Source organism: Melanotaenia boesemani, chromosome 5, assembly GCF_017639745.1.
Source record: "Melanotaenia boesemani isolate fMelBoe1 chromosome 5, fMelBoe1.pri, whole genome shotgun sequence".
Lineage (NCBI taxonomy): Eukaryota > Metazoa > Chordata > Actinopteri > Atheriniformes > Melanotaeniidae > Melanotaenia > Melanotaenia boesemani.
This window is the reverse complement of record NC_055686.1, coordinates 4,389,927-4,413,768: the sequence shown is the minus strand read 5'-3', so window position 1 is coordinate 4,413,768 and position 23,842 is coordinate 4,389,927. Positions and strand designations below refer to the sequence as shown.

The 23,842-nt window shown below is 42.7% G+C and overlaps 1 protein-coding gene and 1 long non-coding RNA gene across 2 annotated transcripts in view; both read right to left on the bottom strand.

Moving 5' to 3' along the window:
• LOC121640415 overlaps nt 1-23,376 on the bottom strand; it is a 601,409-nt gene extending 578,033 nt beyond the window's left edge. The window contains exons 1-6 of the mRNA XM_041986133.1: nt 23,085-23,376; nt 22,830-22,973; nt 20,995-21,127; nt 20,764-20,914; nt 9,316-9,663; nt 7,904-8,017 (exon numbers count right to left, since the gene is read on the bottom strand). Coding sequence (XP_041842067.1) covers nt 7,904-8,017; nt 9,316-9,663; nt 20,764-20,800 — 499 coding nt within the window. The 5' untranslated portion in view covers nt 20,801-20,914; nt 20,995-21,127; nt 22,830-22,973; nt 23,085-23,376. The remainder of the gene's footprint in view (nt 1-7,903; nt 8,018-9,315; nt 9,664-20,763; nt 20,915-20,994; nt 21,128-22,829; nt 22,974-23,084) is intronic.
• Nucleotides 6,154-7,760, bottom strand: LOC121640607. The gene is made up of 2 exons (XR_006010542.1): nt 7,415-7,760; nt 6,154-6,249 (listed from the first exon to the last, which is right to left on the bottom strand). It is a non-coding gene; the product is annotated as an uncharacterized LOC121640607 (long non-coding RNA).
• Nucleotides 23,377-23,842: the final 466 nt, after the last annotated feature.

The window sequence follows — 23,842 nt, the reverse complement described above, 5'->3', positions numbered from 1 at the left end:
TTTGATGTGTTGAATTTGGAAGTTCATGGTGCTGTGTTTTCAGGTAGTTTCGCACTTAAAATAACATCATTACTCAATTTGACAGCTTGTCAAATTGAGGCAGCTGCCTGTGGTTTTTGATATACCGTTGTCTTGTCACGTCATTGAATCCTGCGCTCCAGTGTGGCACTCTCGGGTTATTAACCACCTCACTGCTACTAAGTTCTCTGCTGTTTTTTGTCATGATTCTGTGTCTTGTTCCGTTTTTAATGTTGATACTTTTACTTCTCACTTTGACTCTGTGTTTAAAACCACATTAGACATAGTGGCTCCATTGAAGACAAGACGTCTCAGACCCAGGCATGAACCCTGGCTAAATGACATTACACACGCTGCCAGGCGTGTGTGCAGGAGAGCTGAACGTAAATGGAAAAAAGACAGGTTGCAGGTGTCTTTCCAGATGCTAAGAGATAGCTGGCAATCTTACCAATGTTCTGTGAAAGCTGCAAAAACTAAGTATTTTTCCAATGTCATTGTTTTTAACAGGCATAACCCCTGCATTCTCTTTAAAGCTATTGACTCTGTTCTTTTGTGAACCACAAACAACTGCTTGGAGAACTCGACAAAATATGTGAGGCATTTTAAAAACTTTTTTATAACAAAGTGGTGAGCGTTAGGGCATTAACACACCGCCCTCTTGTGATCCCTCTGTTGCAACTTCAGGCTCTGCTGTTTTTTCACCAGTATGAGCCTGTTACCTGTCAGCAGTTTCTGGCTGATCTTAACAAGACAAATTTTTTTTTATATATTATAGTATATATTATATATATATATATGAAGAAATATATTAAACTGTTGCCGTTTAAAGAGAAAACTGCCAGCTAAATCTGTTTTGTGTTTAGTGCAGGGGTCTGCAGCCTTTCTCAATCCAAAGAGCCATTTTTCCCTCAGCAACTTAATAAAACTCCTTTAGAGATGCAAATGTTACAAGACGTTTTTCAAGAAGACTTTTCAAAAGGAAACTTAATATATATTTTTAATGAAGAACCACCATAGGATATTATTTCCATTTTTAGTTTTAAAATAAGAAAAACCTTTACAAAAAGAGGACAAAACAGGACTTTCTTCTAAGGGATGGAGATATTTGTCGGAAATTATGTAAAAGAAAAAAAAGCCCTGGTTTCCAACCTAATGAAGATAAGAAAGATAGATTTAAAAAATATTATAGTCAATATTTAGAGACATTGTGGAAGGTCCAGAGTTGCAGGTCGGAAACCCTGATGTAGTGTTTATAAACCCAAAATTTACTGCATTTTTTTTAAATAACCTTAGGCCTTCTTTTACAAGGACAGAGACATTTTGCGCATAATGCTATTAATCGCGATTTAAAAATCTTATTCGTTGACCAGCACTACGAGTAAAGAGTGTGCAAAGCAGTAATCAAAGCAAAAGGTGGCTACTTCGAAGAACTAGAATATGACATATTTTTCAGTTGTTTCACACTTTTGGTTATGTCACTATACTTCCACATGTGTTAATCATAGTTTGGATGCCTTCAGTGGAATCTACACTGTTCATAGTCATGAAAATAAGAAAACTCTTTGACATGAGAAGGTGTGTCCAAACTTTTGGTCTGTACTGTATTTATAATATATTATATATACTATATATATATATTAGTGAGTTATTCGAGCGTTAACGCCAACGCTTAATAACGCAACGCTTAATTAACGCAACGCTTAATTACGACTTAATTTTTGTAATCGCACGTTAAAAAAAACAAAAAAAAAACGCACCAGTGTTTACTGACTAACAAACAGGCGTTTTTTTTTTTCGCTGTCTTTGGGTGAACGTGGCAGATTAGTGGCGTAATTGTGGCAGGGTCTGCCTGCCATATCCCTGCTGCAGCGGTGCATCTGACGTGGTCGGGAGAGAGCGGGTTTATTAAAATAAAGAGAGGTTTTCTGGTCTGAACAGGAAGAAGAAAGAACCGACGTTTCCCTTTGTCTAAATACATGCAGATGGACAGAACATCGTAATTTTTGGACGGGGAACTTTTTCATTTTTTTTTTTTTAATAAATGCGGTTTTTTAATTATGCAAGACAGCAAAGGTTAAGACCTGTTTTCTGACTAATACAAACGTGCAGCATAAATCGGGTCTTCTTCTGCCTCTGGTTCGGGGAATCTTGGTCCGTAGCGACATGAAACTTAAAAGCTGTGGAATCTGGAGATGTGAGCTTTCAGTAGAGGATGTCGTTTTGTTCGTGTTTATGCCGTGGGGTGGACACGGGGAGACATCATTTGTGTTTACATTGTTTTTCGGACCTTTGTGCAGCTGCTCTTTAAATTATTTGTTGTCTTAACTGTGTGTGTTGGTGATAGAAATGGTTTTACGAGCTGGTAGCTGAGATTCTGGACTTTCTGTGGATACCACAACATGTTTATATTTACATCTACAGACCTGATGTTACACCTGGAAACGAGATGTTAACCCCTTAACTCCCGTAGCGGAGGCTGAAAATTAAAGTTTAGAGAATTTATATCCAGAAATCTGGATAATGAAGCAGTGAAGGTGCATGGATGGAAGTTTTTTTGTGCATATTGTGAATATTTCTCTCTCCTCACCATCTAGAAGCTGTAAGATTCTCATCCTGCTTTCTGTCTGGTTCACCTGATGCTGATATTCATCACATATTGTTCCTTCTGTGTTTAGAAGGAAGCAGCTTCACAGCTTTAAATTTCATTCCTGCTGACTTTTTACCTTTTAGTTAGTAAATCCTGAACAATTTCATCCTTCTTTGTCATAAATATTTGATTTTATAAATATATATGAAGAAATATTTTAACTGTTGCTGATTAAAAAGAAAACTGCTGCTAAACCTGTTTATGTGTTTAGTTGCAGGGGTCTGCAGCCTTTCCAATCCAAAGAGCCATTTTTCCCTCAGCCAGCTAAATAAAACTCCTTTAGAGACGCAAATGTACGAGACTTTCAAAAAGGCAAGTTAATATATATTTTTAATGAAAGAGCCACCATAGGATGTTTGTTACTTTTGAAGAACCACATTTTAATTTCAATTTTTAAGGTTTTAAAATAAAGAAAAAACATAAAACCTTTATATAAAAAAAGAGGATAGACAGACTTTCTGCCTAAGGAATGTAGATATTTGTGGGAAAATGATGTAAAAGAAAGGAAAAATAAAGTCCATGGTTTCCAACCTAATGACAAGAAAGATAGATTTAAAAGACATATTTTAGCCACGTATTTAGAGGCATTGTAGAAGGTCCAGAGACACACTTGCAGCTTCAGAGTTGCAGGTTGGAGACCCCTGATGTCGTATTAGTAAACCAAAACTTACTGCATTTTCTTTTTATAGCTGTAGGCCTTTTTTTTAAAGGAAAGAGTGATTTTGCGCGTAACAATGCGATTTAATCGCGATTTAATCGCAGCATGTCATGCGATTAATCGCGATTAAAAATTTTAATCGTTGCCCAGCACTAATATATATTATATATATATATATATATATATAGAGTTGATATATATGGCAACGATTAAAATTTATATTCACAATTAATCGCATTGTTTACGCGCAAAATGTCTCTTTTCTTTAAAAGAAGTCCTACAGCTGTATAAAGAAAAAGCATCAGTGAATTTTGGTTTACAAACACGACATCAGGGGTCACCAACCTGCAAACTCTGGACCTTCCACAATGTCTCTAAATACGTGGCTAAAATATTTTTTTTAAATCTATCTTTCTTTGTCATCATTAGGTTGGAAACCAGGGACTTTTTTTCTTTTACATAATTTTCCACAAATATCTCCATCCCTTAGAAGAAAGTCTGTTTATCCTCTTTTTTCATAAAAGCTTTATGTTTTCTGATTAAAAATCTTCATTAAAAATATATATTAACTTGCCTTCTTGAAAACGTCTTGTAACATTTGCGTCTCTAACGGAGTTTTATTTTATTATTTTTATTATTTTATTTATTCGGCTGAGGGAAAAATGGCTCTTTGGATTGGAAAGGCTGCAGACCCCTGCACTAAACACATAAACAGGTTTAGCAGCAGTTTTCTCTTTAAACAGCAACAATTAAAATATTTCTTCATATATATTTATAAAATCAAAAATTTATGAGAAAGAAGGATAAAATGTTCAGGATTTACTAACTTTTTTTTTTTTTTTTTTTTTTTTTTTTTTTAAACCTGTCTTGTCCAGCTTCGTTGCAAACAGAATGATTGTCTGGCTGCCGTCTGGTGCTGGGCAATTTTACTCTATCAAGCAGGGATTTATACTACATGTATAAAGTCCCTCTTGATGACAGGATTTACTAACTAAAAGGTAAAAAGTCAGTAGGATGGATTTAAAGCTGTGAAGCTGCTTCCTTCTAAACACAGAAGGAACAATATGTGATGAATATCAGCATCAGGTGAACAGACAGAAAGCAGGATGAGAATCTCACAGCTTCTAGATGGTGAGGAGAGAGAAATATTCACAATATGCACAATAACTTCCATCCACGCACCTTCACTGCTTCATTATCCAGATTTCTGGATATAAATTCTCTAAACTTTCATTCTTAGCATGACTGTTTAGCTTCACCTCTGCACCTGCAGCCTCGCTACCGGGAGTTAAGGCATCTTGTTTCCGTGTTTAGCGTCAGATGTGCAGCTATAAACATGTGTGGTATCCACAGAAAGTCCAGAATCTCAGCTAACGGCTCAGCAAAACCATTTCTATCACCAACAAACACAGTTAAGACAACAACAATTAAAAAGACCTGGTACACAAAGTCCGAAAAACATGTAAACTCACTACTTTTCAACATGCATTGTGGGTAATTTTGAGTGCCCTACTTTTTTCTTTCTGGACATTCGGACACTCCGACAAAATGGCGTGAGCCCTAAATAGGGCTCTATGTAGGGAATAGGGTGCACATTCTGACACAGCCTCTGTCTACTGCTGGTTGCTCGGGCATCTAGCTGAAGGAAAGATGTCTAAATGGTAATAATTACTTTAATAGTTTTACTAATTTGCAACCAACTTCATTGAGGACTTTATTTATCCCTCAGTAAAAGAAATTAAATAATATTGAAGTCATCCTCTTGTATGAGTGGGTGTAAATTATGGTAAATACTATGAAATATTAAACACTGATTAAACACTGTCTATACATAATTCTGTCGTGTATATATGCCATCAACAGCTTTGAGTAGTTGTTACCAAGTATTCTCATTAACCTGTTATTAATCTACTGCAGTCACATGAAACATGTGTTTTAACATCCAAGTTACACATTTAGACCATTTTCACTCATCTGGGTCTTGTATGATATAAAATGGATGTGCATCCCCAGGAAAATCTAACTGGTTTGTCTTTGCATTCATTAGATGAACCTTTCTTGCATGATGCCAAGTTACAGCATGATGTCCATTAGAAGGATGCAGCTCTATGAAGTCTGGATCGTATTAACTGATAATATTACTGCTTTTTACTTACCTTTCAATCTTTAGAGAACCAGTAAAACTGAATTGCTATTTAAGGTGAAGGAAAAAATAGCTAAGATTACAGCGATTTTTCCGTTATAAAATGTTAGGGCTGACAAGAAAACCGTTGGTCCATAAACTGATTTTACGACACAAACTCCAGGTTTTCCGGCACAAACGTTTTTTAAATTTATACAACAAACTTTTTAGGATATTGGATTAAAACAAGGAAGAAGCTGGATGATGAAATTGTCGATGACTATCATCAAAACACAATGCCACCTTCTTCTAAAAACACACTACAACCTTCTTCTCTGTAAAATGAATTATTCTCCAGTTTTCTGGCTAATAAAATGCTGCACATCGGACGAATTATAAACAACCATTTTCGTGGGGCTGCGTGAACGGTCTAACTTTTGAAATATTATTTAGCCTTTAGAAACTAAAGCAGCACAAACGATTTTTTCTGGACAAACCAGCACTAACGCAGCACAAACGATCGAGACCATTTTCACTGTTCTGCGTGGGGTGGGGGGGCAGCTTCACGCAGGTCTGGACAACTGATCTCTACACGAGACCAACTTAACATCACTAAGCACCAAACATCACAACCACACAGTTCACAGGAATATTACCACTCGCCGATGAAACCAAACACGTAACACACACCAAGGTGTGTTAATTCTCACCAGGGCCGGACTGGGAAACTTTTTCAGGCCAAGAGTCATTCATGCATCAGGCCACCCTGGTCTTGACCACACACGCATGTTCACACACCCACACCTAAATGCATGGGCACAAACAAAACACATGCATGTGCGCGCGCGCACACACACACACACACACACGTTTTTGGTTGATTCAAAACGAATAAAATAATAATGTAGACAAGACAATCTCTTTATTTCTTTTTTAGATTGAAACAACAACTTAACAAATTATAATAACAAAAATAAACTGCTGTAAATATATGACTTTGTCCCCTGCTCTGACCCACTTATAGGTCTGGACCCCAAAGTTTGTAAATGCTTCCTTAGAAGGTCAGCATGCGGCGCATCAAAGCACTGGATTCTGCCACCTTATCAATAATGCCATCACTGTCTAGTTCCATCAATATTTCCTTCTCTGTCGACATCAACAGAAATGCCTCTAGGCGGTCCTGGCTCATGGAGGTCCGAAGTCTGTTCTTCACAAATTTCAATGTGGAGAAGGTCCTTTCACAGGCCACTTGTGTTACAGACAAGGTCAGCAAGAACTTGTATGCCAGACCAATGACATGGTAGGCATCTGTGAGCAAGTTGAAATGAGACAGGACGTGATAGCAGCATATGGGACAGTTATTACAAGAGGAGCAGTGACTGTTCTTTAACTCCAGGCCCTCCTCAGGATCCTCAGTGTGCACACCCTCTTCTGAAGGTTCAGTGACTGTCCTGACTTTATAGCCAGGTAAAGATGCCATCTTCAGTGTCTCCCACTGATTAGCAAGGCTAGTCAGTTCTGCCTGCAAGGTTGGAATTGTGGCACGCTCATCAAATTTGGCCAGGCATTTGCTAACCTCTCCCAGAGCTGTTTTTGGAAGCCCTTTATCCCTGATGTCTGGAAAGTTTCTTGGGTCCATGCAGGCAAAGTCTGAGCAGAGCACTGCACAAGCTGCATAACGACAATGGATGCTCTCTGTGACTGTGTTGAGGATTACATTATGCACTTTGATGTTATAGTTACTCTCAACATCCAAAACAGGTTCCTCTTGTGACATTTCACCTGGCATGGTTTTCTAACCTATGTCTTATTTATCTTCATTTCAAGGCAAGGGCTACACAGGCTACATATTTACACTGTGAAGCCTGAAAGTGTACAGCCTCAAGGACCCTTGGGTCCTTGGACCTCATACTGTGTTTAAAAGAGTATTTTGTATCAAAGTTTTGTGTGTTTTTTTTAAATAACTTACTTGTAGACGCATCTTTTTTTTTAATGGTATGGGGAGCCTGAATAAGTCTGTGACTTTAAGGCATTTCGCCGCAGCATCCTCCAGCGCCTTTCTTTTTCTCTCTCTCTCCCTCTCGGCGCCGCCTTTCCTTTTTCCTCGTTGGGAGGAGTCCATCCCGTCGTTTGCTAGCAGTAGCTACACCCCCACACCATAGCACCAGACACACGTCTCATCCCTCGACACGCGCTGTCTGTGTGGTTGCTACGGACTATTAGGGCGGGTGTTAATTGTAATAAACCAATCGTCTTGCCCTCCTTACGTTCTACTGGCCTGAGTGGCCTCTGATTGGCCTGGCCTGTCTCCTGGGCGGGAAGAGAAAGAAAAGGAAAAAAAAAAAAAAAAAAAAAGAGACGCAGGCCAGCAGGCCAATCCTAGACCGGCGCTCCGGGAATACTCCCGGTTCTCCCTATGGCCAGTCCGGGCCTGGATAGACATGAACCATCATCAAATCTGGATCAGAGCGAGTCCACTCCACAGTGACGTCTTTGGGCAGGTCAGGGGTTGTTCTGCAGGGCAGGATGACAGACTCCGCCCCCTCAGTCACCTTCACCTCCTCCTGATGGTCTGAGAAGACAGAACAATATTATTCAGTCACAGCTTTTTCATTTTTTATCAGGAACAGAAAGAAAACTAAATAATTTTACATCTTTTTAGTTACTGGACTCTCCTGAATACATGAAGTGAACCACAAACATGCAGTGGTTTGCTAAGATCTAGACCAGTTCTACACAAACCTCCAAGATGCCGATGAAGGAACCTCTCCACCACATCTGGGACTCTCAGACCACCTATCTCTGTCCCTGATCCCTGCCTATGAACCCTCATCTGTAGACAGAGACCTTTAGTAAAAACCGTTCAGCTGTGGACTGAGGAAGCTACCTCAGTCCTACAGGACTGCTTCAGTTTTACAGACTGGGGGACATTTGCAGAGGGGACAGACCTGGACGCTCACACATCAGCTGGACTCTCCTCCATCAGCGTCTGACCACAACTAAAACTGTTGAAGTCTTCCTGAACCAGGAGACAACAGTGAGGATGTGGACTTGAAGGCAACACAAGATGCTGCCTTCAAGTCTGCAGGTTTATGAAGTCCCACCAGAGCCTGGAGAAGGACTCCATGGACTGCACCCTACCGGACTCTCTGAACCACTTCTTCATTCACACTGATCCTGGTCTTCCTGAGAAAAACCAGTCCACCAGCAGTATCAGGTCAGAACCAGCCTGTCTAGCTGCTCTAGATGGACTTACTGGACGGATACTGGAGTCATGAGCAGATGATCCAGCAGAGGTTTTACAACCATCTCCAACCTCTTGCTACAGCAGTCTGTGGTCCCCACCTGTCTTAAGTCAGCCTCCATCAAACTGTCTGAATGATTCCTGTCCAGTCGCTCTCACCCCGTCACCACCAGATGTTTTAAAAGACTCGTCCTCTCTCACATCAAAGCTGGTCCCTGTTGACTTTGATCCACACCAGCTCAGCAGAGGACAGTAAAGACCTCCAGCAGGTGGTGAGAGGACCAGAGTGGAGACTGAGACCACATGTCCCCCTCAGAGACACTACACTGGTGGACTCCAGCAGAAAACCAGCTGTATTATTAAGGACCTGACACACCCTGGACACACCCTGGTCTCCGTCCTGCCTTCTGGAGAACTCTACAGAGCACTCAGGACAAAACCAGAACAGAATCAGGAACATCTTCTACCCACAAGCTGCTTCTCACTGTTCTGCAGCATGAACATAAAGTTCTGTTCTCTTCTTCTTCTACTCTTCTAATAAAGGACTCATCAGGTTGTTCCTTCACTCTGTTCTTCCCTTCAGGTTGACCTCTGACCTGTATCTACAGCAGGTGTTTGCTGCTCACCTTTCACCTTCAGCTCAACATCCGTTACTCTCCGTACATGTACTCCATCAGTGATGGAGCAGGTGTAGTTGCTGCTGTCAGACAGATGTGGTTTTCTCAGAGTGAGACTGAAGTCTGAAGAGTCTAAAGCATCAGGTTTCATTGATGTTCGTCCTCTGTAACGCTGGTTCTGTTCTTCCAGATCACCTTCTTCTCCTCTCTGGTGGACAAATCTGGGACTGAGATCGCTGCGAGTCCACACGACTCTGAAGTTTTCTTCAGTTAGAATACCATCGTACTCACAGGGCAGAAGGACCGACTCCGCCCCCTCATTCACCTCCACCACCCCAGCCAAAGCATGCTGGGAAACTGTGAGGACACAAACAGAAAGACAGATCAGCTGTGGGCTTGTCTCACATTCATTTACAGCGATTCATTTAATGAAGTTGATGGTGTTAAGTTGGCCGACAGGCAGCAGCTCAGAAGTCAGGAAGAATGAAGAGAAACGCTGGAAACTGGACCAGGTAGTGTTAGGGTTATTATTTAACACGATTGGGGGGGGTACTGTGGTAATGCAGACTAGTTTCTTTCCACCAGGTCCCCATAGCTATTGTTTGTCTCAGACCAGCAGCTATGTTCCGCCCAGTGTGATCTGGGGAAAAATAGTCTGGAGTCATTTCATCAGCATTAATAAAATGTAGCGCGACATTTCTATACGGCTCTGGTGCAGCTTTACCACAGGTCCGTAGCAGTGGCGACACACTGGACTGTCGCCATGTCTTTCACAACACCCTCAATACACTCATCATACAGGGCAGAGAGACAGTCCACTAACATGGTGGTGAGATGGCAGTGATACCGTTTGTCCAAAGTGTTGATGAGTGTCTTAAATCCCGGATTGTTCACTGTGTTAATTGAGAAAAAAGTTCTGTTTGTTTATAACTTTTGTCTTTCTGTTACTTTGGGAGCTGGTGGATTATTTAGTTGCGACTCACAAAAATTGAACATTTTTCTATTTTCTTGTGTCGCATTGCAAGCCCCCGTGTGCACATCTGCGTGCACGAGCGCAACATTTCACATGCACGAATGTCGCCTGTTGCTTGGCTGGAGGAGGGCAGCGATTTTTTCCTCCACGCGCAAGTTCCACAGAAAATGATGGAGAAGGAACGACGTCGCCTCCCGTGTGTCCAGCCTTTAACTGGCGAGGTGTTTGCAACTCGTGCAGAATAAAACTAAAGCGGTCGGGCTGTGGGAGGAGTCTGCAGCAGAGCGCTGCAATGCCAGTGGCGCTCAATTTGTAACTGAAAACAGCACAAGAAGAAACTGCGAAGGACAAAAATAATCCGACCATTTCATTTTTATAATCGTTGAAAACCCAGATCGTAATTGTGATTAAAATTCAATTAATCGCCCAGCCCTAGTTTTCAGAGAACTCTGAGCAAGGAATGGATAGCAACTCCTATCTTAGTGAGGAGGTGTGGTTGACCTTGTTGCTAGGTACGAGTCATCATTTCAAGAGCTGGTTGAGCCTAAAAGCGAGACACACCTTCAGTGATAATGGGCATAGAATGGATTGTCAAATCAATTCACTTAATCATAGAATCTAATCTATATGAAAACTGTGTAATTATAAATAATATTTTACATAAAAAGAAAAGCTGTTAAATGAATGTTAAGATATGATTTACAATTTAAAGCAGTGAACAGCAAAGGAGAAGAAAAAGGAAACCCATCTGGACAGAGGAGCAGTGTTTGCTCCCTGCTCAACTGGTCAACCAGCATAAAAGTGTTTTGTGAGGTAGATTTTTTTTTTTTTTTTTTTTTTAACCTGTCTTGTCCAGCATTGTTGCAAACAGAATGATTGTCTGGCTGCTGTCTGTTGCTGGGCAATTTTACTCTATCAAGCAGGGATTTATACTACATGTATAAAGTCCCTCTTGATGAAAAACTTTATTAAATCAGACTCTTAATGCTGGACTCGACCGGAGGGGACAGAGAGAGAGAGAGAGAAAAGAAAGTAGAGAGAAGAGGGAGGGGAGAGAGAGGGACAGGTGTGGGGAGTGCGGGTGGGGACTTGAAACATCATACAGAAGACCATGTAATCCATACTACTTACAACATATATAGCTAAGATCATCCTAGCCAGTAGGTCATTACACAACTAGTTGATAATAGTAACAATAATAATAATAAGAGTAAGAGTAATAATAATAATAATAAGAACAGAAATAATTAAAAAAAAGAAACAAAATATGATAATAGATATAAGTGAAACTGCTGTATTCAAGAACACGCGCAGAGAAACCTGTGTGGATGTGTTGGAGAACTCGGCCACACGGCGTCGCAAAGACTGTGTGGAGACGTTCAGGAAGGAGTGACCATGCAGAGTGATCATGCAGATGCCACCTCACTTGAACAGAGGCCAGAGTCAGGCCAGTGGTCCCGAGACCCAGGCCACCAGCCCCCCCGCAGGCAACAGATCCCGACCGGTCCACAGAGACGACCACTCGCCCGCCCAGGAAGGCAGCAGCAGGAGACCCCAGCAGGAGCCGCCCCGCGGACACAGGGCACCGGCCCCGGCGGGCCGAGGCCAGCAGTCCCCGACCCCCCCTGGGCACCGGCCGCCCGGGACAGACGGGGCAGAGGGCCCGGGCCCAGGAGCGCAGGGACACCCCCCTCCCCCACAGGCCGAGGGCCAGCACGCCACCCGGGGGGACCCGACCCGCCCAGACGGCCACCACCAGAGGCCAGCCCCACACCCCAGCGCCCAGCCGCACACCCCGAGAACCAGTCCTGCCCCCCCCCAGACCAACACACACACACACACACTCTCCTTCCACTCCTCCATTTATCCTCCCACGCATACACCATTCAACCCTCACATACTCTGTCCTCCCACCCACACACACCATCCTTCCACCATCCATCCTTCCACACACACACCATCCTTCCTCCCACACACTCACCATCCTTCCACCATACACTCTCCCACACCTATCCCATCCTCCCACACACACATCATCCCTCCACCACTCATCCTCCCACACATACACCATCCTCCCTCTCACACACCATTCATCCACCTTCACACCTCCCATACACACACACACACACCTTCCTTCCACTACCCATCCTCCCACACATACATCATTCTCCTACACCAAACATCCACCTTCACGTACCCCATCCTCCCACACACACACACCACCCCTCCATCACCCACTCTCCCAAACATACACCACTCCCCCACACACACACCATCCTCCCTCCCATACACCATCCATCCTCCCGCACACACACCATCCTCCCACCATCCATCCTCCCACACACTCCCCCATCCCTGCACCATACATTCTCCCACACATACCCCATCCTCCCACACATACATCATCCCTCCACCATTCATCCTCCCACACCCACACCACCCCCCCTCCCACACACCACGCATCCACCTCCACACACCCCACCCTCCCACACACCAACCCTCCACCACCCATCCCCCCACACCCACACCACTCTCCCACCCACACACCCCCCCCCCAACACACACACACACAAACACCATCCCCCCACCACCATCCTCCCGCCACCCCACGCCACGGGGGGACAGCCCCAGCCAGGAGGCGAGGAGACACGAGCCAGGCCCCCAACACCCCACCCCGCCCCCGCCCCCCACTCCCCACCCCCAAAACAGCACCTTCCCCCCAGGGCCAGCAGCCAAAACCCCCCGGGACAGCCCGCCTACGCCCCGGGCCAACGCGACAGGCCACCCGGCCCGCCCCGCCCCCGGGCCATCCATGGAGACAGGGGCGCTTGAAGACCCCATCCCCCCTCCCTCCCCCACTAGTGATGGAATATATTATGTGCTGTTTGCAATTAAAAAAAGAGGGTTAAAATTGGGGGGCAGTAACTGCATTGAGGAGGGGGTGGGGCCACCTGAGCAGTCCCACCCACCTGACCTCGCATGTTCCACCCCCCAAAACGTGTTTGTATGTTGCAAATGTTATTTGTGCTCAGTGACTAAGTGGAATTAAAAGCTGGGAGGCATGCTGCCGCTCGGCGAAGCAACAGGGCCACTATGATGACCCCCCTGCCCCGCCCAGCGCAACAAGCACACCTCCCACAGCCCTACCTGTGTATGTAGTGAAGAGTGGGGGAGGGGAGGGGTCAGGAGATGTAGGTCCAGAGGGGAGTAAGTCTCCCCCCTGGAAGACGACCCGCCAGTGGCTTAGGGCGCCCCCGTCCCCCGCCGGCCCCGAAGGGCGTCACAGGCCCGGAGCAGGCACCCCAACCCAGGCACGCCACGAACCCCCCCAGGGGCCAGCCACCAGCCCAAGGGGCCACTTTCCTCTTTCTGAGTGGGAGGGGGGCGAGGCAAAGGAAGGGAACCCCAGGCCCACGCCCCCAACCCCCGGCCAGGGCGCCCCCCAGAGGACACGTCCTAACTCCTGCAAACGCACACACTTTTTTTTTTTTTTTTTTTTTTTTTTTTCCCCCCAGCCACTCACACACCCTCTCACACACCTCTATACACCAACACCTCAATACGTGCACATACCTCCACACACACACTTCACGCACATACCTATAAACACACACACCGGTGCCCACATACACACACACTCTCATACCCCTCCATACACATACACCACTACACACGCACTCACATACATACCTGCATATACACACAAGCACCTCCATACATACTCACGCCTCCACCCACTCCTTCACTCCTCCACACACACCTCGACCTCCACGTGCACACACTCATATATACACACCTTCACACCCACCCACACACACATCCCACATAGACCTCCACACACACACCCGCACACCACTCACACACACATACACGCACACACCTAGACCTTCATACACACCCACACACACATACAGCACACACATCCCTCTACACCCACCCACGCACCCGCATACCTACAGACACACACACACACACACACCCACCTATATACAAACACCCCCCCACCCAGGTTCCGGGGCTGCGACCAAGCACCAGGGCACGGACCAACCCCCGGCACGGCACATCCGGACGGGCCCAGCCCCCCCCAGCAGCGGCAGACCCCCCACCCCCAGGAGAGGGGGGAGACCCGACACCCCAGAGCCCGGGGCCCCCACCCGGCCCACCCCGGGCCCGACCGGCCACCCGGCCAGGGGCCGACGGACACCGACCCAGGCACCCCGGCAGCCACCCCCCACCGCCACGAGGCAGTCCCACCCCGGGGCCCACCCAATGCCGCCCGCCCAGACCGGAACCCCCAGCCGACCCAGCAGCGGAGCAGCCGAGATCCCCACCCAGGAGACAACCGGAGACCCGAAGCCACCAGGGACCCCCCACCCATATCCACCCCCATCCCAGCGAAGCCGCAATCCTCCACCTACATTAGGTGATGTAGCCAGTCACAGGGGACCAGAGGGAATGAAAGTCATCTGATTGGTTCCTGGAGGAGGCAGACATTGTCTCAATGCTGATGTGATCTAACAGGAGATTTCTAAACTGCTGGATAGACAAATTATTCTTATCTTTCCAGTTCACAAGGATAGTTTTCTTTGCGATGCACAAGACTGCGAGGACCAAGTTTATGGAGTGTATTCCTATGTTAGTGTCCCCCAGGTCGCCCAGTAGGCAAAGTGTGGGGTTTGCAGAAAAACTGGTTTTAAACCATTTTGAGAGATCTTCACACACCTTAATCCAGAACCTTTGGACAGGTGTGCAGGACCACAGCGCATGGATGTAGCTATCAGAAGTGTTCTCAGAGCAGTGTGGGCAGATATCTGATGGTGAAAGGCCCATCCTGAACATCCTGTGTCCTGTATAATGAGTTCTATGGAGAATTTTGAATTGTATTAGTTGTATATTTGAATTCTGAGTCATTTTAAACGTGTTTAAACATATTTGTGACCATCTTTTCTGATCAAAGTTATTAGATAAATCATCTTCCCATTTTGAAGTTGGGAGAGATATCCTGTCTTCTAGCTTTGCAAGTAATCTATATATTTTTGATAATAATTTTGGAGTATTAAGATTCAAGAATTCTGCTATTCTGACAGGAAGCTGCAAGTCTAACTGTACAGGGGTATACTTCTTACATATAATTGATTTTAGTTGGTGGTACTCTAAGAATTTATTGCTGTTGATTCCATACTGTGAGACAATTGTGTTGAAAGATACAAAGTTTCCATTTTCTATTATCTGTCCTAACTGTTGTATTCCTTTAGTCTTCCATTGAGTGAAGTTTATCATCTTTTTGTTCTGCAGGATGTCAGGGTTGTTCCAGATGGGTGTAAGTCTACATGGAAAGAGGGAAGATCTGGTTATCTTACAGAATTCCCACCAAGCCATTAAGGAAAAACGGATGTTAAGGCTTTTAAAGCACTTATATGGTTTAATGGTTGAGCTGATGAACGGCAGGTCAGAGATGACTAAGTCCTCACACAAAGCCTGCTCCCCATCTAGCCACGGCTCATCCAGATAACTGGGTTTGAGCCACATTGAGATGTACTGCAGCCTGTTAGCTATAAAGTAGTGATTAAAGTTTGGTAGATCCAGTCCTCCTCTATCTTTAGTCTGCTGTAAGGTTTTAAGACTGATACGTGACGGCTTGTTTTTCCAAAGAAACTTGGATATGAAAGAGTCCAGAGATTTAAACCAACTGGTGGAGGGTTTAGTGGGTATCATTGAGAATAAATAATTAACTTTAGGTAGAATCATCATCTTAATGGTGGCAACTCTCCCCATTAGTGAGATGGGTAAGCGCCTCCACCGTAAGAGATCATCTTCTATTGTTTTTAGTAGCTGAACATAGTTTAATTTTGTTAAATCTGATAATCTGGGGGAAATATTTATACCTAAATATCTAATGTTTCCTGTCTGTATTTTGATATTAGGGATGTTTTGTAGGTCACAGTTGATGGACATGGCTGTAGTCTTAGACCAGTTAATAGAATAATCAGATATTGATGAGAACTTATTAATAACTGTGATTGTCTCAGAGAGTGATGTTTGTGAGTTCTGAAGGAAAAGTAATACATCATCTGCATAAAGACTTATTTTATGTTCTATGTTTTTGCCCTGGATTCCTTTAATTTCTATATTTTGTCTAATAGCAGCTGCTAACGGCTCTATGAATATGGCAAAAAGTGAGGGGGAGAGTGGGCAGCCCTGTCTGGTGCCTCTCTGTAAGCGGAAGCTTGGAGAAGTTTGATCGTTGGTTTTCACACATGCATTTGGGTTATTATATAATATTTTAATCCACTCTATGAAAGCAGGTCCAAACCCAAATTTGTCTAGTGTTGCAAATAGAAACTTCCAGTTTACCCTGTCGAAGGCTTTTTCTGCATCTAGAGAAATGATTGTGGATTCTAGATTATGTAAAGTAGAGTAATCTATGAGGTTAATTAGTCTACGCGTGTTAGTAGATGAATGTCGACCTTTTATAAAAACCTGTCTGGTCCGGATGTATTATAAGAGGGGTTATTTTTTCTATCCTTCTGGCAAGAGCTTTACTAATTATTTTCAGGTCTACATTTATTAAAGATATGGGACGGTAACTGGATGGAAGTGTGGGGTCTTTGCCTGGTTTTAGCAATAGTGTTATATTAGCTAAGTTCATATTATACAACATATTATAAAATGTAGGAGCTAGCGTTGTCCAGAATTCCTTGTAAAATTCTGCTGAGTAACCATCTGGACCCGGGGCTTTATTGTTGGGCATATGTTGGAGAGCTTCGTGGAGTTCATCTACAGTAATAGGTGCATCTAAAGTTATTTTATTTTCATTTTTTAGTTTTGGTAGATTAATGTTGTTTAAAAATTGTTCAATATGTTCATCTGTTGGATTAATCTGTGATTCATATAATGTTTTATAGAAGCTTCTAAACGTGTCATTTATCTTGTCTGGGTCATGGATGATGTTTCCGTCTTGATCTTTAACAGAGGAGATTGTTGTTTTCTCCTTGTTTGTTTTTAGTTGATTTGCTAAAAACTTTCCAGATTTGTTACTATGTTCAAAGTTCTCCAAGCGAAGTCTTTGCACTAAAAACTGTGTTTTTTTATCTATAATTTCTTTAAGCTGCAATTTAGTTTTCCTTATATTATTCATTGTGTGCTCTTCGGGGGAAATGCGGTAAGCCTCCTCCAATGATTTAATCCTGAGTTCTAATTCTAAAACTCTTGCTGTTTCCTTCTTCTTCTTATGTGAGGAGAAGGAAATTATTTTCCCTCGCATTACTGCTTTTCCTGCTTCCCAAAGAAGACACGCTGAAGTTTCAGGCATGTCATTTTTTTCTATATAAATTGACCATTCTTTTTTAAAATAATCAATAAACTCAGGATCTTTCAATAAAGAGGTGTTAAATCTCCAGCTTTTACCAATCGGTTTATTATTTTTGATTCTCAGACTGAATGAAACTGGTGCGTGATCGCTGATGCTGATTGGATGTATCTGAGGTAGATTTTAAGAACAACCACAAACATGATTCCTGCACGATCCAATCTGTAACGTTTAATTAACTCACTGTCATCCAGTGTTTGGCGTGTAATGGAAAATTTTATACACATGCACTTTGTACTGTTATGAAAACCTTGTCTTGTGTTTTACTGAGGAAGGAGGATGACTTGTACCCAGATAAGGATTGAGTGGGCTCTCCATTTATTCCCCTACCAATCTTCTGATAACATTCCTTTGAAACAGAGGACTAATGATTTACCTTGATGTGATCAGCTCATGCTAGTTTATATAAACCAAACCCAAATGTATCTGTTCAGACTCGCGCAGCCAAAACTTCTTTGACTGTGTGATTCTCATTGCTGATCAGCTCTTAATAAAAATACTTTGTTTGATTCTCACTTAGATTGTGATCTTTGATAAATAAAATTCCACAACAGGAGAACATGTCTTCTGTCTGCCTTTCTGTCCTCTGCTTAGGGAACTCTTAGGCTGCTTAAAAGTCCTCTTCCCTCCTCTTAACAGGTCTCACCTTAGGAGCTCTCTTAAGAGCGAGGATTCTTTAAGAATAGTTTTTATCTTTACGAGGATCTACTCGTCACTTTTAGGGGAAATTCTAAGAAAACATCTGGATTCTCAGAATTTTCGTAGAATTTGACTTGAATCAAATGACGATTACTTTTCACAAGTTAGACTGAACATCAATATTAGTCGTATTTAGCTGTTAGAATAGTTGCTGGCCTATAATAATCTTTCCCCCAGCAAAACCCTGCTGGTCAGGCTCACTCTGGTTCAGTGCTAGCTATTAAAGTTATGTCAAGAAAGCAAATCTATTAAACTTCGTAAATCATACATTCAATAACACAAATGTAGATTACAGCTGATGTAATGAAGACTGTTGTAAGAATAAGCCCAGTGTAACCAGTATAACACTGGCTGGCCAGAGTATTTTACACATGAGAGATGCAGACATAACGACTGTATCCATCTCTAACTAAAGCTAAATATTTCTCCTGTTTCAGACCATCTCCATCTACTTTCACACAGTTAACTACATTCTTTTTTCATTTTTCCAAAGTAAATTCCAGCAAACGTCCTCACTGCTAAACTTTCCCTCATCAGCTAAAAGGAGGAATCTGGGAAACAGTGGCAGCTCTCCACAGTTTCTCTCTGAAACATTCACACACTCCAACACAAAGCTGCTTCCTGCTTCACACACACACAAGAGAAGAAGAAATGTCACGTTTCCACCATCAGAGAGGAAGATGAAGGAAGTGAGGATGATGAGAGGAAGCTGACCTTACTAGAGATGTGACGTTCGTGAACGAATCGATTCTTTTGAACGACTCTTTTAAATGAACGATGGGAACCGATTCACAGCTGTAAGCCGTTCATTTGTGAGCCATTCTTTTTATATAAAAATGTTTGACACTCAAATCAAATCAAACTTTTTGTCATGCCATAGTAGGGCTGGGCGATTAATTGAATTTTAATCGCAATTACGATCTGGGTTTTCAACGATTATAAAAATGAAATGGTCGGATTATTTTTGTCCTTCACAGTTTCTTCTTGTGCTGTTTTCAGTTACAAATTGAGCGCCACTGGCATTGCAGCGCTCTGCTGCAGACTCCTCCCACAGCCCGACCGCTTTAGTTTTATTCTGCACGAGTTGCAAACACCTCGCCAGTTAAAGGCTGGACACACGGGAGGGGACGTCGCTCCTTCTCCATCATTTTCTGTGGAACTTGCGCGAGGAGGAAAAAATCGCTGCCCTCCTCCAGCCAAGCGACAGGCGACATTCGTGCATGTGAAATGTTGCGCTCGTGCACGCAGATGTGCACACGGGGGCTTGCAATGCGACACAAGAAAATAGAAAAATGTTCAATTTTTGTGAGTCGCAACTAAATAATCCACCAGCTCCCAGAGTCACAGAAAGACAAAATTTATAAACAAACAGAACTTTTTTCTCAATTAACACAGTGAACAATCCGGGATTTAAGAAACTCATCAACACTTTGGATAAACGGTATCACTGCCATCTCACCACCATGTTAGTGGACTGTCTCTCTGCCCTGTATGATGAGTGTATTGAGGGTGTTGTGAAAGACGTGGCAACAGTCCGATGTTTCGCCACTGCTACGGACCTGTGGTAAAGCTGCACCAGAGCCGTATAGAAATGTCGCGCTACATTTTATTAATGCTGATGAAATAACTCAAGACTATTTTTTCCCCAGATCACACTGGGCGGAACATAGCTGCTGGTCTGAGACAAACAATAGCTATGGGGACCTGGTGGAAAGAAACTAGTCTGCATTACCACAGTAAACACTTCAAATGTCACACTGACTCCAACAACCCCCCCAATCTATAATCACGTTAAATAATCGAGATCTCAATTTCAATCAAAATTATCGTGATTATCATTCTTCCCATAATCGAGCAGCCCTATGCCATAGGCAACAAAGTTCTTTATATGATTAAAAACATAAGAATAAAAACCCTCAATGAAATCTTTCACACAGTCACATGCACACACGTAAACACACACACACACGAGCCAAGCCCAACCCCCCCCTCCAGCTAGAAATGACTGAATGAATAAATAATTGAATAAATAAGTAAATAAGAAGTAGTACAGTTAAGTAAAATGAAAATAAAATAAATAGAAGTCTGATGTCCAACACGCTTCATTCATGTGAAGCATCTATGGACAGAGAGTTTTGTTTGGAAACAAAAGCTGTGAGTTTTATCCAAAACATTTACTAGAATTTGTACTGGCTGCTCAGGTTTATCCTTTTTTATCTATATTTGTCCTATAATTATTTAATCTTGTATAGTAGATTTTATATAGGTACATATTTTGATTGTCATTCTTATATATTGTGAAATTTTGTAAGATCTTGTGAGAACGAGCCAGTCTTTTGAATGGCTCTTTGACAGGAACGGCTCCTCAAGATCCAGCTCCCCTCAAAAAGCCATAAATCCCATCTCTAGATCTTACCGTGCAGGAGGAGGACCATCACCAGCAACATCTTCATCTTCCTGTCAGACTAAGAGAGACTTTAAGTCCTTCAGGACATCAGCAGCTCTGACAACACTTCACTTCACCTCCAGAGAAGCTTCTTATCACACAATCAGCTTCAGGACGACTTCTGAGGAAAGAGGAGGACGTTCATCTTCCTCAAAGTTTCACTCTGTTCATGCAGTTTGTCTCAGTGTTGCTGGAACTCACCTCCACCTGTGTTATTCTTCCTGTGTGAACAGGCCCCTCCTCCAGTTCAGTACAGTGCAGGTAAACCAGTTTGTCTCCTCCATCTTAAACTGGTTACATAGCGATGTGTGGCCCTGGTTTATGGTGTCGTTACCTGATGATTACAGTAGTAAAGGTAAAAACAGACTAACAAGCTGTAAACAAGCAGGAAGCAGCTTTTTATTTTCATTCATAGACTTTAATTGTTTTTAGTTAGAACTTTTCATCTGTTAGACGTGTGCTGCTACTAAATGATCAGAATTAGATTCAGATCCTGTGTGAACTTTCTCAGCTGTAAGGAAACTTGAAATGAACACAGTATGTAATGTAGTACTAGTTTAGGCCGTACCTTTGGATAATAAGGTAAAAGTGGTTAAACAATAACATGAAGAAAGAGACGTGATGTTGTCTTTGGACCTGAGGGCTGAAGATACGGTCTAGTCATGGAACTACTCTGGATGGTATTAACTTGGCTTCCAGCACTACAGTGAGGAACCTTGAAGGTATTTTAACAGTATCTGTCTAGTGATCTACAGCAGGGATCCCCAACTTCGGTCCTCATGGTCCATTTTCCTGCAGACTTTAGATGTTTCCCTGCTGCAACACACCTGACTCAAATTAATGGGTGAACAGCAGACTTGTGCGGAGCTTGTTAAAGGAGCAATAAGCACAATTGTTTCACAAGGTTTGCTGTGTTGTGTTGCCTGTAGACCAAAACCAGAGCCGTCGATATACTCAGAGTCACGACGCTCTCATTGACTCCCGTCTACAAAAAATGGCGGCGCACTTCCGGGTTACTGGACACCTTTAATAGTTCCAAACACCAGATCAGACTGCGTTCATTGTCATTGCACTCCATTAGTTTCCAGAGGTAAATCGATGCAATATTAGTCTTATAAGTCACAAATACATGTACATTCTATCGGACGTCCTGCAATAACATATTTACGTCTGTTAAATGTGATAAAAACTTTGTTTAAATGTACAGACATGGACAATTTTAATGTGCAGTAGCAGGGAAAGCTCAGGAGTTTGTAATGCTTTTCATGAATTCTATATTACATATAATAGAAAATTACAGAGCAGATGACCTGTTAGGTAATTATCCAGAGCCTACTGACTTTTACCCATTAAATTTTATTTAAAATGTTTAAATATTTATTAAAACTGCCTTGTCCCCTTTTGCTTTCCATGTTCCACCAATAACTGAGTAGTAATCCCTTAAATTTGATTCCTAATTGACTTATATTTCACTAATTCATTCACTAAAATATAAGAATATATGAAGCATAATTTAAAACAAAAAGACAAAAAGGGAAGAACATAAAATGAGTATGATCAAGTTAAAAAAAATCCAGTTTAAGAGAGACAGTGCACATTTGGATTTACATACAAACCATTGAAATGCAGCTGAGAGACACAGTCCTGTCTGAAGGGGATCTTCAGTGTTGTTTGCATTGTGTCTTTGACTTTAAGTCCATACTGCTGGGACATTAATGCTACCACACAGCTGGTTTTAATAGATTAAAGTAAGCCCTGACAAGCTAATCATTCTACCTTATAAAAGTTAACTGTAACGATAGTTAGCAGAAATATAGAAGCTAATGAGGACCATCGTGTCTGATCTTTAATAAATGCTAGCTTGGTGGTTGAGATGAATATTTCCCTCCAGAAATGTATGAAATTATTGTGCTGGTTACACTAATTTAATCTATAGTCAAACATGACTTGATCGTCACTTAAATCAACATTAACATAAAAATACATTCACTGACAAAAGTGTCTGTGCAGAAATAATATGTTTATTTAGTTTCCACCCTCAGTAATCCCATCGCTGCTGTCTGTTCCGTACTAGAGTCCAGCAGCGGGGTTTGTTTGAACTATTGGAGGCTCCATGACCCACATTGACCTCTCTTACAGCAAAGTCCATGGATGTCGCAACTCTGAGTTTATCGAGGGCTCTGGCCAAAACAAAGTGTGTGATGAGCCACATCGAAAGTAAAACACACTGAGCAAAACAATATCTTGTGAAACATGTTAAAGTAACTTCTAACATTTATGTTGTTCCTTACTGTCCAGGAGGAGAACCAGCTTCCAGTCAGATTGTAGTTTCTTCAGCTCTCGCAGTGCTTTCCTCTTTGAAAAAAACCAGTCCACTGTTGATCCGGGTTATGTGTCTTTCTCTGTCCGACAACTTCTTCTTTTTCTACTTTTCCAGGTAATGTCGGTTCCTGGTCGTTTTTCTCGTCATTGTTTCGTTCTGCTCTCCATCATTTTGCTTCAAAAATATGCGCTGCCACTGCTCGCTGGCTGAAGCCTGTAATAGAGAAGGAGGACCGAGGACTCCGAGAGAAGGGAGGAGGCGGCGATTCACATGAACGGCGCGGCTAGGGACGTTATGCTCGAGCCGATCTGCTCGAGCACATGTCGATCATGTGACACGGAAGTGTTGCCAGCATTGTCTTTTTTTATTATTATTATTCATAGAAAAAAAATGGTATAAAACAAAACCTCGTTGGGAGTTTACAGACTTGAAATACAGTTTGCAAATACAGACTTAGATGAAGAGGACTGTATGAAAAACAACACAGGACAAAACTAGAACAACAAAAAAGAGAAAAAAAAGAAAAAATAACTAAAGGGGCTTGTAGTAGTTGTCGCGTAAGGCCTTATGATAAGAGATACGATGAAATGAAATAATACAGAGAAATAAAATTAGTGCAACAGACAATCTTTTGTGTTATTTAGCAGAGTACATACTGATGGGATTCTATCCAACAAGAGTTTTAAACACTGAAAGTACATTTTTAGCTCGTTTTTAAACCCAACA